Source organism: Dermacentor variabilis, chromosome 1, assembly GCF_050947875.1.
Source record: "Dermacentor variabilis isolate Ectoservices chromosome 1, ASM5094787v1, whole genome shotgun sequence".
Classification (NCBI taxonomy): Eukaryota; Metazoa; Arthropoda; class Arachnida; order Ixodida; family Ixodidae; genus Dermacentor; species Dermacentor variabilis.
Window position 1 is genome coordinate 150,456,516 of NC_134568.1, and position 16,307 is coordinate 150,472,822.

Below are 16,307 nucleotides of genomic sequence, written 5' to 3' on the forward strand. Positions count from 1 at the left end.
TTTACCATCAATAAAAACAGGCATCAGAAAAGCTGTAATGTTGTACTTGAGGTAGGTTACATAGCAGTGAGTTTTCTTTCAAATCTCTATAAACAGAATGCTGCTTATGAAGGAAAAAAAATCAACGTCACCTTTATATGACACACTTCAATAGAATTCTTCCATATCTAGTGTTTTTTCTTGGGTTGTACCATTTGTGTTTTGTTTGTCTATAACCTTACATGTGGGAAGGCTCATATATGAGGAAGCTATAGAAGCTTCACTTGCAACTATGATGCACCTTGACAACCTGCTTAGCATCATTTGAACTACCTTTACGTACACAAAAGCTCTGGCATATAAAGGCTTCATAAAAACAACAAAACAAACTTGACATGACTCATCAGCAGAAGCAATAAACAGTATTTAGAGACACAGGCATCATTAGCAATTTTAAGTACAGTCAAACCTCAACATGATAAAGATCCACTTGCAATGAAAAACTTCATTAAATCATAAATACTGTTAAATCAGGACTTCTTTCTCAGTAGTATAAATTACTTCACAGGTTCCTAGAACTGTCCTGGTAAATAGCAGCTTCAAGCAAAGCATTTATGGGCAAAATTTTGCAACATGATCAAGCAGTAACCATGGGATCAAAAGCACTGGCATGTGTGGGTGAGATAGTACAAGAGTAAAGCTTCCGTGCAGACAGCACCTAGTACTAGCAATCCCGCTGCCACATGGTGCCATGCATACAGATGTATCGTTATCATCATTGTCATCATCACCATCACAGCCTGCCAATGCTAGGCCATTCCGTTTGTTTACAACAGTGATTCGCAAGGCTGCTAACACCATAATGTCATTCACAATAACAATGAGGACTACGGCATGACATGACAAAACCAAGAAAATGCAACTTTTTTCATAGTTGCCAAGGTGTTTTTAAGCTCACTTCTTGCTGGGACTTTTCTGTTATGATTGGCTGCTGACCCATCTGGGAGCATATTCCCAATACAGCTTCTGTACTAGCATGACAGATGGTGCTGTGGTGTGTTCTGTTATCTGCTCAACCAGCAGTGTTTTTTTTTGTCACTTGCTGGCAATGTTTACACACAAAAGGGTGCATACAAATAATAAATGCTCTGTTGGGCGAATTTTTGAGCACAGCTCTTTGGCAGCTGTTCCTGCGGCGAGTGTTGGCGCCCCTCATAACCTTACAAACGAGCATAGAGAAGTATTAAAGAGCAAATGGAAGCACAGCAGGGGAAGAAAGACGTTGATAGCGAAGAAAGTACGAGGAGGAAGGAGGAGGAGGAGGGTTGAATGGAACCATGAGGCAGAAAGCGGAAGAAGAGGGTATGATGAAAGTGTGACAAGCAAAGCAAAGTGCCATACAAGATGGGCGCTGCAGCGACAATGGCTACAAGATGGTGCCAGTGTAATGTGCATGATCTGTTAACCACTGACATCGCCGATACCTCATGTGGAAACAAAGCACTGCATGAGGGGAGGTCTGTCTGTGGCGGCTGCTGTGAATCATACCCAAGCATCCTGCGCTGTCTCTCACAATCTCCTGATTAACGAGGCAGTCGTGCCACACTTCGCTCTGTTTGCAACATGCCACAAAAAACATTGCCCGCACCAGCCAATATATCGCAAAATGAAAACAAGTATAGAGCTGCGTTCAAATTTCACAGTAGGGAGTATCACAATCATCAGTCAATTTTCTTTTTTTTATTATTATTATTCTTTTGTTAGCTCCGGCTAGTACATCCATCCGATTTATGTGAACTTCATTAAATGGAAACTGCAACACAAATATACTTTGCTAAATGAGAAAAGTTTGTAAAATCCCAGGTTCGGTAAAACTGAGGTTGGTTAGATAAAGCTTCACCTGAATCTGCACTATAAGGATGAATGCAGCAATTATCCTCCATCAATATGCAAAAACACTCCTAGCACATTTTGTCAATGGGGCATAATGATGAGAACCCTCTGAAATACTTTCCCCAGATTCTCATTGTAAGAAGCATGTGCTGGTTTTCTTGACGCCTAGCAATCAGTCTATGTCAATTTCATGTCAATCGGTGTCATCTCAGTCAATGTACAAGTTGTGGAATCAGTAAAAGAAGTTATCAGAAATAAACAAAAGCCATTATAAGAAAGTCAAACTGGTTCACGAGACACGATGAGTGGCCATACGCAAGATGGAGTTTTTTGTAGTTCCTATTCAAGCCCATCATTGCCAAATGCTGTAATGTGTCTCCTTCAATGCTTCTAGTGTGAGATCTACGAGCTCAAGGGCTCCACATAACAATCCATTAATTAATGAGACAGCTCCAACCTTTTTAAATAAGAGTACAGTGCCTCACGAGCAGCTTAACATGTATGTAAAACAGCAACACCAGAAAGCTACTGAGACACACAAAAGCACAATGTATGGTTACTTTTTAATTCACGTAACAGTGGTAAAACAACCCAGCTACACCTTCATACATTTAGGCACACTTCCTATTGCCATAAACCACCAGCGAAATTTAGAGAAGTTGATTTTCAGTTTTCAAAAACCAGTTCTCAGTCTGTTTTCAATAACATCAGCAGCAGTGATGCCACGAGAGCGCCGCATTCATGTATGCTTCAATTGAGTTTACAGAAAACTCCATGTGGCATGGCGTTGCCAGCCAAATCTAACCCACCAATTTCCCGAAGCTTACAGCTGCTGCCTTAAAAGACAGTACTGGATTCAATAAGGCCGAAGGTATTCTCACGACAGGTTTCTAGAAACATGCATTCAGTAAAAATTAAGTGGCACATTTCTGGAACTTTGAATTTGCATTTCTCCTTTCCCACCTATCCACCAAAGTTCAACCTTATGAGAACTATAATTTACACACTACATATATAAAGGACAAGGAAGCGCTTTCTGTGGTGAAATTTAAAATAAAATAATAAAGACCAGTTTTTTTTTTCTTTTTAGCTTCTTTCATTCTGATAAACTGAAACTTTTGAAGGAAAAGGCACAAGCTAGAAAATGGCGCTGTCATTTGAACAATTACTTTTCTTAATAAAGAAAAAGTGAAATATAAAAAGTAACCACACAATGACAGAAAATAGGTTCTCTTAAGAAGATCTACGATATAAAGGTGACAAGCTTTCAGTTTTAAAATGGTATTCTTCCTAAACATAGTCCTTTATTTTCCACAAGCCACTTCTCTGAAAATTTAAAAGGAAATAAATTTGGTACGGAGGCCTATGTCTTGTGTACAAACGAACCCTCTAAACTTCACAAAAATATAGCAAATGGTTTGACAATTGAATTTCTTGCACCCTGTCCATCCTTTATAGCGATGGTGAAATTGATGACCACACGACTGGTGATCAAAAACCGCTGCATAATTTATAAATGAATACTGCCTATAAAACTGGTCAAGAGCTGTTTGGCCAGTTGACTACTCTATTTTACTTCCATAAACCTTGTTTTTGTCAACCTATAAGTGTACTTAATTGACTGAATTTTAAGCACTGTAAATTAATATGAGCTTTTTTATACTTTTCCTATACATTTAAGGTAAAGATTTACTTTCCCTAGCACTATCAAGTTAGTTGATCAGCAACAATTGGTCACATTCTTATTTAAAAACCCTGAACACACATTTTGAACATGGTAAGAAAATGTTCTCGATCTGTAGGCAATGCTGCCATGAAAATTCGAACCAAATATCATACCGCAGAACAGTAAGGAGCCTATAATCACACACAGTAGAATGCTTGCTCGCTCCCGTGGATTTCAAGTCCCCCACTATTTTTTTCACTGTATGTTACGTCAACCAGATGATGCTACAGCCAGTGCAGCGGCCAATAGAAACTAGCCATTGAGTTCATGACCAAGAATTACTTGTGAGAAAAAGCTCACACATATAGGCCTACCCTTCCAGATCTAGGAAATGGAGAAGTGGGGGTTTCTAACAAGTCCCATCCATGCTGTCACTGCTCCTTTGTCACTCTTGGGCACCTTTGTAATACACCAATCTTGAAAGGTTACCAGAAGAACACAGCAGAAAGAAGGAAAAGAAAGAAGGAATGCAGTAAGCAGGGTGCTGCTATTGGTGCCACCCAACAGTTGAGGGGGACACTCAACTGTTGGATTGAGTGTCCTCCTCACTCCAACTGTTGGGTTAAGAAACACTGCATTCATTAAATTGCCATTCACATTAGGTCTTTTTCAAAAATTTCTTCAGAAATATATTTATTGAAAGCTATCACACACATTCTAGCAAAATTTATGGTATAACCATGACATAAATGGTGTATGGTCTGCTGCTAGTAAATATCAACGCACAGGAAGTGGTTCTTCAAGCTAAGTACAACAGTGATTTGACTGCTCAATCAGTATCTTTAGGTGTCTAGCTTACATAAGACAGTACAGAACTTGCTTTTTCTTACTGTACCTGAATAGTAGATGTGCCTTACCTGCACACAATTTGAAGAGTCTGCCTGATTGGAATCTAGGTCTACAATTGATGACACTGAATCCGAGAGGTGAATGACCCCTGTTAGAGGGCCAGATTCAAGGCTCGAGTCAGGAGCAGCTGGCACTTCTGGTTCAGCAATTGTCCCAGCCAAAGGGGCTTTCCCTGCCCCTGATCCTGCAGCTTCTCCTACAGGCTGCTGTTCCTCTGATGTAGGAGTATGTGGCTGTGAAGCCACATTTCCAACTGGCTGAGAAAAGGAAGGTGCTTGTTGCTGTACTTGAGAATCAGGCTCTCTAGGAATTTTTCTATGCTTGGGCACAGGAGATCGGCGTTTCCTTGTACTTCTTGAGTTATCCATGCCACTTGCCCTCATTTTCAACTACAGTAAGCACAAAAAAGAGAAAAAGTCAAACATGCAGTTAACTATTAATGCAAAATAGAAGAAACAGCATAATAAGTTAGCCACAAGGTTCTGAATCTTACTTTATACCTTTGTGCCCCACACGACTCACAGTGAGATTCACTCACTCACTCACTCACTCACTCACTCACTCACTCACTCACTCACTCACTCACTCACTCACTCACTCACTCACTCACTCACTTACTCACTCACTCACTCACTCTCACTCAAAAGGCGCATAATTTATGAATGAATAAATGTGATGTTCCTTTTATTCCAATCTACTTACACAAAATAAACGGGCAACAAGAAGTTACAAATAGACCCGCCGTGATGGCATAGTAGCTTTGGTTTTGTGCTGCTAAGTCCGAGGGTGCGGCATTAAATCCCAGCCATGACGACCGCATTTCAATGGAGGGAGAAATGCAAAAACACCCACGTACCACGCATTGGGTGCGCATTAAAGAACCCTTGCTGGTCAAAATTAAACCGTACTCCCCCACTACAACGTGCCGCGCATCATATGGTGGTTTTGGCATGTAAAACCCCAGAATTTAATTTTAACTTAAGTTACGAACACTTTGATATTGTACGATATCAACCACAAAACACTTCGCATGTACAATAAACAAAGTACAGATGTGCCACTGTGTGACACATACAGAATGTTGAGATGCAATAACAAAATAAATGCACATTTTAACAAGCACACTAGCACATCATGTAAAAAAAGATTAAGGCAAGCAATAGAGACCCTAATTGGAAGGGCACAGAAGAGAAAATTAAGCATAATTTAAAGTTCCCAAAGGATGATTTACAAGTTTGTCACCATATCACCCTTAAAATGCACCTGCCAAGGTGGCCCAAAGACTATGAAGTTCTGCTGCTCAGCATAAAGTCACAGGTTCAATTTCTAGCCAGCGTGGCCATGTAATGATGGTACCAATATACAAAAATGCTTGTGAACTCAGGTTTATGTGCATATGAGAGAGTCCCAAATGACCAAAATTAATCCGGAAGCATGCACAGGCAGCATCCCTCACAGCCCACTGTGCAATAATGGGACGCAAAAGCACATAAACTATTTAATCACTTTTCACTGCAAAATGCATTAAAGGTAGCCAGCACAACTGACCTAGCATTATGCAACCTAGATCCACAAAAAATATTATTCATACTGGGAAGTAAGGTAATAAAATTGCTTTTGACACCTGCTTTAATAAACTATGGGGTATTTAAAAAAATTTATTTATTTCTGGGGTTTTACATGCCAAAACTACAATCTAATTATGAGGCATGCCGTAGTGAAAGACCCATGCCCTCGAGTTCAGCAGCACAATACCAAAAAGTATTGTGTAGCTCCTAGTCTATTTTGATATCTTTCTATGAAAGTATCATTAAAGTAAAAAGAAATTGCTGTGAGAATGAAAAACAGCGCCAGAGGACTATTCCGCACAACTCTTTGTTTGAAATTAAGCACACCTAAATGTAATAAATAAACACCTTAAGCTTGTGTTCTTTTCAGCGCAACATACCGCTAGTAGTTTGTTAGTAGATGTTACTAATTCAGGGAAATGCTAATGTATTAAGTCACTCACCTTCTTCGAACAACCTCCTTTAGCAACTTCAGAAAACTGTGGAAGGCGAGAAAAAAGTAACTGCACCATGTCCATGAGGGCCTGTTCTGCTGACTTACGCAGTAACTCTGCAATGCAAAATTAAAACAAAATATATTTGCCAGGCAGGCCAGACACTCCTCCAGTATACACCTGTTGCAACCCATTTGAAATACTGACAGTGATTGCATCACAGCAGCCATGGCTTTCTTAACATTAAGTTAGTAATACATCATAAGCCAAACTGATTCAGCAATGACTATTCAAGCTACCCTATATATGTAGTCAGTGCGCATTCAACATATACACACAAGTTGCATAAGCACGTTTATTTCTTCAGCAGTGCCCTTCTCTACGAGAAAATGACGGCACAAACAAGCCACTGGCTTATTTATCATTGCATTGAGTTAAAAAGTGACACTTTGAGGACATCCTGCCTAATCACATGTTTCACATAAAGATTATTTGGCTTGCACATTAAAATAAGCAAAAACGAAATGCAAAGAGACATATAAGGACACATAGGATCCCTGAATAAGTAAATAAGTGACACATGCCGACAGACCAGACATGAAATATGAGCTCAGCCTTCCCTTGTGATCTTCTCTTTTTTAACAGATTCTCCCGACAAAAAGTCATCAACATGCAAGTCAAACAAACCAAATATGAAGCTTATACAGCTTTCAATGCCATAATGCACATGCTGCGACCAAAATAAATGTGCGCCAAAAAGCAATACAAAATAGGAGGTCCACTACCACACTGTGCTACACTGTATTACACATTTTCATTGCTCTGCTTTAGCCAAACTACACTGAAGATGCAACCACTAGGTTTACTGATGACCTCCACCATTTCCTTCGCAGGAGCAGTAACAGTGTACATAGGTACACAAGTAGAACTAAATGTTCAACTATAGCATAGGCAGGAAGAAGCTATAAAATAAATTTTAAGTAGCATAGAAAGGGTGATCAGAAGTAAAAAGCAAGCAATCATGAAACACAAGCCAGATATACATATTATATATTTATAGCAATGAACACAACACCATTCACAATTTCAGCGACACAATTAATCATGTTTACGTTTACTACACAGCACGAACCTCTTGACTACTACTATCAGAAAAAATTATAATTGTTATCAGGTAAAAAAGGAGAATGTAAACATGACAGTCATTAATAAACTGCACAACCACAGGCTTGGTGTGGCAGTGAGCACTCTAGTGCACATGTTAAGCCACCTCCAACTAAGATGCCCTAATGCCAGCACAGTACCACCATTTATGGTCGCTCCATGTGATAGAAATTTGGTATAAGGCATGGCACCCAAGATCATCAATGCTACATATGCCAAAACAGGCATTGAGTGTTTTCAGCAATGTCAGAGGCCATGTATTAGGCCACCTATCTACAGCGTCAAGTTCAGTGAAGGCCACAGCCATTTCTGCAACGGCTATCATGATATACTAAAGTTCTCCTTGCTGCCTGGCAGAAATAGAGGCATAAGTTGGAATCTCTTATGACTCCATTATGACATGTCAATTTCTTCCAGCTACACACTTTTTCCTTAGGCGGCTAGACCAATGGCAGTTCTTGCATACAAGAATTTGAAAGTCAAATTTTTGGGGAGGTGCTTTCCTCAGCCATATAACCATACAAAATGGTACAAAATTCGTACATTGTACGGCTAATCCTTGAGACTGAGCAAGTATTGCACAGGCACTTTTGCACTCCCACAGGAATGTAGCCACTGAAAGTTGAACCCATTCCCTTGTGCTGAGCAGCAGTATGCACAACAGTCACTAAGCAACCACAGAAGGTACTTATATAATGAAGAATTTAAGCAGATGCTTCAGTGCTATTAGTATATAGATGCTCTTCAGTGCTGCAGTATGGGTGTAGCTGTATTTGATAACATGGGTGTACCACTTTAAGCAGCCGTGTGTTTGGAAAAGCTACTTGCAGAGTGACCACAAAGTTGCAAGCAGAGCAGAAAGTTTCGAAAACAACAGTACATGGATGACAACTGCTTTCAAAGGGTGTGAATTCAATGGTCTATAGAACCTGTGATGGGACATTTGTTTTGTAGTTTTAAGGCTGACAACACGGCCTAATACTTCTTGCAGTAATATGCTCATGAGTATGCATTCAAACTTTCTTTGAAGCGATTCGAGTTGAAGCAGGGTGCATGTTGTACACAATGCAGTAGTTTCTTCATATTTAGATGGCATAACAATTCAAAAAACATTGTGTCATGTCCCCATGCTTGTGTCACAATGTACACAAAATACACCCCTCTGTATATTTTCAATTTCTGCAATATTAACTGTGCTCGTCATGTACATGCTTTGTACCGATCAGTTTGGCTAAGCACACTTGCTGTCACACCTAGTTACATCTTACTATTGTACTAACACAGTGGCTAACCATATATTAAAATGTCCAAAGATCCTTCCGGAAATTTTTATATGCTTTAAGCAACAGCTAAAGAGTGTTTGTGCATACAGAGTACTTTAGGGTGCCATTGTCAGAAATATGAACGAGGCTACCTGCCTGACATCTCACAAACATTAGCATACATTTGACTGACCAATGGAACACGGTTAAGCAAGATTTGAATGGTAAAGAGACATACTTCATAATATAATGTCCCTTGCTATCTTAATTCATGCGGTTCTCAGACTTTTTAGTTGAAAAGCAGCGCTTATATACTGCTCATACAGTCCACAGCTCTCAATGACTACTTACAGGCAATTGTGCCAATCCTTTAACATATTAAACTCCTGCAAGGTTACGAGTAGTCCACGCAGTCCTCTCTCATTTCCAGCACGGGTTTAGAAAAGGATACTCAACAATTACACAACTAGTGACAGTAATACATTCACTCGCTCCATGTCTCGATAACAATGGGCAGATTGATGCAATATTCTTTTACTTCAGTAAAGCTTTCGATAGAGTTCCCCATGACAAACTAATATTAAACTCAGACACATTGGCCTCCCGGAAATTTTAATCATATGGATATCAAACTATTTAACCAATCCCTACCAATTTGTAGCAGTTAATGAGCAACAATCAGGTTGCCTTCCGGTCGACTCTGGCATGCCCCAAGGACGTGTGCTGGGGCCATTATTGTTTTTATTATATATTAATGACATTACTACTGGACTTGATACGAATGTTCAAATCAGGTTGTTTGCGGATGATTGTGTGCTTTTTCAAGAAATAACTTCAATTAATGACCAAATCAATCTTAACTCCTCTCTTGCTAAGATTTTTTAATGGTGTGAAACGTGGGACAGGAAACTTAACACTGATAAGACTGTCTTTCTTTGCTTCTCTCGCAAAAAAGCTCCGCTTTCTTTAAACTACAGGCTAGGTTCGTCACCTTTGCTGGAAGAGACTAAATATAAGTATTTGGGTGTCACACTTACTAATACTTTATCATGGAATTTACATATAGATAACACCTGCTCTTCCACATTCCATAAACTATACTTTTTAAGACATAAGCTTAGAAATTCTCCCCCTAGCGTAAAATAACTCGCTTACAATTCACTAATTAGACCAAAACTTGAATATGCATGCATTGTCTGGGACCCATTTAATAAACACAATATCACCCGCCTAGAAAAGGTACAGAGAAAAGCTGTAAGGTTTATTTACTCTAAATTTTCCCCGTATTACTCACCCTCTGAATGAATGCAGATTAACGGTATCCAATGTCTTGAACAACGAAGAAAATATTTACGTTTGCAATTTCCTTTCTTGCTTTGGAATCAAGATCTAGCTATTAACCCTTCTCCATATCCGTCGCTTTCAATGTCGAGGCATACACGCCACCATCATCCTAATTCCCTGACGCCGTATTTTGCGCGAACAGGTTTATTCAAGTTTTCATTTTTTCCTCACACTGTAACCGACTGGAATGATTCTTTATTGCCTCTTGCCATACTTTGATGTTTTTAACTTTATTATTATTGTTTTGTTGCCATTTAACCCATCCTGCTTGGACCTGTACAAGGTTTGCAGTATTGAATAAAGAAAGAAAAGAAAGAAAAGAAAGAGTAACCGCCCTTAGTACAGGCTGGCAAGTTTGAAGAGATGAGCCACTTGATGCCATGGACAAGCCTCAACAGCGATGCAAATCTCAATACTCCTAGTGTTTCTTTATTCACAGCAGACACCTGAAGTCAAAAGCATCCTCTTTGCTTTTTCTTTATGTAATCATATTATGAAGATGTTATATGCAGAAGTGTTTAGAAATGCTTGAACAAGTTGTAAAAAGCAATGCAAAAATGGCCTATAGGCCTCTTGCCCAATTCGGCCATAAATAGTTATAACAATACTATATCATTACAATATGTGGCAATACATATGCTGCAATCAAATTCATTTCTCCAGATGTTCGTGATTCAACACAGCGGCACAATCTAAACGTAGCAGGCAATGTCAACATCACCCCATTACTAGAATTTGGCACCTTTCTTGAAGGCCACTGCCCAGACAACTGCTTCTAAAATTGCTTTAGTTCTTTGTGGCACAAAATCCTAAAAACAAGTGCTTTCTTTTTGTATGTTTTACACGTTCAGGTTTGCCAAGTGAAATGTGTTTTGCAACAGATGGCACTACTGCACCTTGTAAGGTATCCTGCATTAGGTGATGCCTGAACACATGCAACAACATATTTCTTGCCATTGCAAAAAAAAAAAAAAATAAAGAACTTCCATAACTCTGAAGATTGTAATAAAGCATCCTCAAGCGTCCCAGCTAATGTGACTTCACAACACTCTCATGGCTGGTGCTGCAACAAGCTTGGCTCTTGTAAGTGTGATGTATGGCTTGCTCTCACAAGTGTACTATTTCACCTCGCATGCAAGATGGCAGACCTTCACACAAAACTCTGCATTCTTCGAGAGCACATACACCAAGTCTAGTGGTTGAACAATTGCAGCACCAGACTTCATCTTGATAATCTTAGTATGCAACTCTTTGCCTCCATTGCACCGCCCTTCTCGGAGGAGATATTACTGTCATGGTGTTGTTCTCCACGAATAGATGGCACCACTATTTCATCAGTGATGATACCTTTTTAGGTTTTTTTTTTGTCTGCCAGAAGCACTGCTTAGTCGTCACATATAACTTTAAAAAAAATATGCCCAGTAGTCATCTTATTTAATCTCATGTACAGGTAAGACAAAAATTGGCAGGAGTTTTAAAAGTTGAAGGAAAGAGCAGGTACCATTTCAAGCGAAATTGTGGGCTCCCATCTGAATACAAAAAAATATTTGGCGCATGATACATAATCATTGCCTAGCAATGATTAAAGCTTATTTACCATATTTAAAAATTGTTACAAGGCCTCTTTAACTGAAAATACTGTAACTGCCGAAGCTAAACAAAGTTCCCTATTGGAAATTGTAGTAGTTCTGGCAAGTATTATTCTTGCTTGCAGAATCACATAGTTTCTGAATGTGTATAGTAGTCCATGATAATCAGAACTTTGGTGTTGATTAGCATGGACTTAATATGAAAGGTTACTAATAAATTAAACTATAAATAATAAATAATAATGTGTACCAATGACTTACCACTGAGCCTTGTCTCGAAGCAGATGCGAATACAAGATTGCATCATTTCACAAACGGACTCATTTGAAAGCAATGCACCAACGTGTGATAGAAAAAGAGATCGCAGCACAAGCAGTATTTTCATGAGCACCACTTCATCTGATGCAGGGTCAATGCCCATGAAACGAGCATGTGTAACGGCATCTGCTATGCTTTCAGCTGCAGATGCTGATGACTCCAGTCTGTGATCTGAAATGCAAATTCACGCAATAAGACTGTTATTAATTAATTAATGATGGCGTTTTACGTGCAAAAACCATGATCTGATTATGAGGCATGCCGTAGTGAGGGACTCCAGAAATTTGGACCACCTCAGGTACTTAACATGCACCTAAATCTAAGCACGTGGGTGCTTTTGCATTTCGCCCCCTTGCATTTCGTCGCGCTCAGCAGCCCAACACCATAGCCACTAAGCAACCACGGCGGGATAAGACTGTTACTACCAACCTAAAGCTTCTAATAGAGTGAAATGGTTATAAAGCTGCTTATAAAGCATTTCAAGCTAAATAGCATAACTTATTTCCAGGGCTTCTGATTTTGCTACGTTAAAAGTCAGGCAACTAACCCATGAACACCTGACTGTAATGTTTGTTGTCTGTTTCTGGAACATGAATCGTCACATTTTAAGGTTTCTTCACATAAGATACACATGTAAAACTATAGACACTGTCTTTTTTTTTAGAAGCTTAAGGTCAGGATATTTCTTTTTTCAGAAAAGTTGAAGTAAATGTGCATGTGTAAACAAAACACCACAAAACATTGCACAAAAATTAGTCCTGGCATTATCATCGGACAGGAAAAGTACCGTATCGCAGGGAGAGGCCTTCTTCCTGCAGCGGACATAAATATAGGCTGATGATGATGAAACAGCAAAAAAAAAAACATTTTAAATATTTCAAAAAATATTTTTCAAATATTTTAAATACTATAAAGCCATAAGAGGGTAGAACTTGGCTATGCAAAAGGAAAGCATAGCCAAGAAGCAAGTTCCCACCAGCAAAACTTGGGAAGATGCAGTTCTGGGCAAGTTGTTTTTGTACTATCGTAACCAGCACTAAACTGTGTCTTTTCGTCTTCCATCAGGCGCCGGTCGTAATAATAACAAAACTTGAACCAGTAAACAGGTGCTCTAATGCCTGCAAGAGTGCCAGTCATTCCAACGTGAAAGCACAGTCTTAATCACCATTTTAGTTCTGTTAAGTTGATGAGGTTGTATGACATGCGCTAGTAATGGATGCACTCATTATCGCTATGCAAGTTCATGCATTTTATGCAAGTTCCCAACAACACTTGAATGAAAAACAATGGCATAAAGCTAACACAACACCTCTGGTCCTCTGAAACAGTGAGCTTTGCAAAGGCACTGCACTTTTTTTTTTCCCCGACACCTGCTAACTACTGCAACTGGGCAGTTAAGTCAGCTGATACCATTGCCAGTTCACTTATAGTTGACAATTGCATGTCACCCACTAAAGCATTAAAACATAGAAAGAAGGAGTAGTTAAGGACCCAAAGTTTACCTTGTGGTGCTAAAAAGCACACTAACGCAAGTGCCTGCATAATGTAACAAGCAAGAAAGATAAGAGGAATTGAGGGGCTGGATTTTTTTGTTAGCTACATGAAGTCAACAGACAACGAAGCCAATGAAGGCATAGGGGCAAATGTAGAAATAATAAGGAAAAGGCAAATTAAAGTTGACGAAAAGACAACTTTTGCAAGTGGGAGACAAACTCACATATTCTGCGTTACGCGTGCAGGACTCTACCATTGAACTATATCAAATCCAATGCTCTTGTCTATATATATATATATATATATATATATATATATATATATATATATATATATATATATATATATATATATATATATTGTCTATATATCTTTCAATGCTCTTGTCCAGTACCAAATCTTCCTCCGTACTCAATAATTCTATTACAGATAGCCAACACAGTCACTATTACCATAGCAATCTGACAGATGTTATTTTAAATACACGCAATAAATCAGTCTTTTCCCATATAATTTGGTGGTAGTCTTGGCCTGTGACCCCTGTTAGCAGCTTAAGACAAAGATTTTCTGCACTGTTAAACTAGAATGGATGAGCATGGTCTCATTGCTGGCACTCCAAACTAGCTGCCCAATGTGTGAATAAGGTGAACTTATGCTTGACAGATTTGGCGAAAAATCACCTGAACAAGCAAGACTCACTCTCATCACTCAAAGGGCTTAGCAGCCTACCAACTTAGCCAATAAACTACTGCGGCTAGTAGAAATAAGGATACCTGAAAGTTGAAACATTTCACATAACACTGCTGGCGAGACCCAGAGATGAACCATACAACAGAAAAAAACAGTGCTCTGCAGAACACAAAATGTCTCCCATAGTCATGAGGACATCTTGTTTTCCCAATTACATGCTCCAACAATTGAAAACTTGCACTTAAAATTAAGCTGACATGAATATTACGATAATTTAAATGGAAGCGCACAGAGACTCCACCTATCACCTGCCTAGGAGCCACAGTAAACATAACACAAGAGACACAGAGTTTATAAGAAATGTCTGTAAAACAGTGCCTACAAACAACATCACACGTGCATGACATGCAGAAGTTGCCAAAGCTGTAGTGAAACTAATTGAAGCTTTTATCAACAATTGCAAAAGGCAAATAAATCCAAGTCACGAGGGAAAAATAAATACACAAAAACCAGCTGACATTGTACTAATAATGGCAGAACTTACCTAAAAGACCATAGGAGAGGAATTTGTTTACAGACGCAAGAGCTTGGCCAGTCACAATGCCACTAGTGTCATCTGAGCGTATGGCTTCCAAAAAAGGTCCGAAATAAACGCTTGGCTCGATGTCTGAAATATCAGTGGAGCGCCCCAGAGCGTCCTTCAAGTTGGAAAAACTGCGATTAAGGGCATCATGTTCTTCCGCCTGCAAAATAAGTGTACGTGAATGAAGACGTAGACATATCGCGGGTGCCCAATGCGCGAGTTAATCATATTTCCACAGTTGGATCACAATGAACTGCTTCGTATTCTGAGCAATGTTCAGGGCATACCTGATTGTTCTGTCCAGTATTGCTCCGTCTCAAGGCGGCTGTTATGACCGCTACCTCCCCGGCGATGATGTAGATGTGGTTTTCCGGAACATACATTCTGCTCGTTCTGCTGAAATTAAATGGATCGAAACATAAGTACAATTAGTAGGTTGTCCACAAGTTGCCGGGCTGCAGCATTTCTTTCTACGCGTCATGCAGCGCAAGGGCCGTAGGGTTTTGGCAGATCAGCGAGCACTGAAAGCAGCCGACACAGCCCACATCAACCATGTTCCCAGCTGTCTGCTACGATTATCGAACACTACATTGTGTAAAACCTAAACTGTACTGTCTGCCGTTTATTTTGTGAAGTTAAATCCTCAGATCAAGTGTTTTCCTGTAGAATTACGCGCTTACAAGTCCCGAGTTGGCGTCGGGCACTGTCATATGAAAGCCTGTGACGCAAGGCTGAAGCCACCGCGCCACGTCAGAGGACCGGCGCAGGATCGGCGTTAGTAAAATGAATGTAAACAGGACTACATACCACTTGCAGAGGTAACTTGCTAAAAATTATTACTCAAGCCATATGCTCTGCGAAACTAAAAAAAAAGGGGGGGAGGGGGAAATAGCAGCTAGAGCAAACGATCACGATCACCATGAGCATGAACGTCATCTCAAAGGGTGAGCCATGACGGTACGGAATATTTGTTTAATATATTTTAATAAAGCCTTTAACGATCACAATATTTAAATTATTTATTATAAAACTTCATTATTTGTTACAATTTACAATAAATTTGGCAGTTTTTATTACCAAAGACATCACAGGCGCGAAATTTAAGATTCAGTTCTTTGGTATCGCTTGAGTTCAAAGATGGTTTCAAAAAATTGTTGCTAAATTTGTACTGGCAAACAATTCTGCATTCGAGCAATATATGAGATTACAAGAATTTACATGCGTCAAAACTGCGCACTTCAATTTTTGTTTTCATAGACAGAGAGTTTTCATTTTGGAAAGCGGGGGGGGGGGGGGGGGGGGTATTGAGGCTAGGAAAAATTTGAATAGAAATATTGGTTTCATCTTTTTAGATAATGAAACAATAAAACTGATACACCAATAAAGCTGGTAGCCGTTATTGTTCATTTGTAAT

General features: G+C 39.4%; 1 protein-coding gene across 6 annotated transcripts in view; it reads right to left on the minus strand.

The window, feature by feature from the left end:
* garz (Sec7 domain-containing protein garz) overlaps positions 1-15,840 on the minus strand; it is a 100,982-nt gene extending 85,142 nt beyond the window's left edge. For 3 of the 6 annotated variants that reach the window (XM_075697576.1, XM_075697547.1, XM_075697584.1), the window contains exons 1-6: positions 15,701-15,834; positions 15,181-15,289; positions 14,855-15,053; positions 12,070-12,297; positions 6,459-6,565; positions 4,456-4,836 (exon numbers count right to left, since the gene is read on the minus strand). In XM_075697576.1, coding sequence (XP_075553691.1) covers positions 4,456-4,836; positions 6,459-6,565; positions 12,070-12,297; positions 14,855-15,053; positions 15,181-15,276 — 1,011 coding nt within the window. In that variant the 5' untranslated portion in view covers positions 15,277-15,289; positions 15,701-15,834. Of the gene's footprint in view, positions 1-4,455; positions 4,837-6,458; positions 6,566-12,069; positions 12,298-14,854; positions 15,054-15,180; positions 15,290-15,573; positions 15,596-15,700 lie in introns of those variants that run through there. The other 3 variants (XM_075697553.1, XM_075697561.1, XM_075697568.1) reach the window with 3 other exon arrangements.
* Between the last annotated feature and the right edge of the window lie 467 nt (positions 15,841-16,307).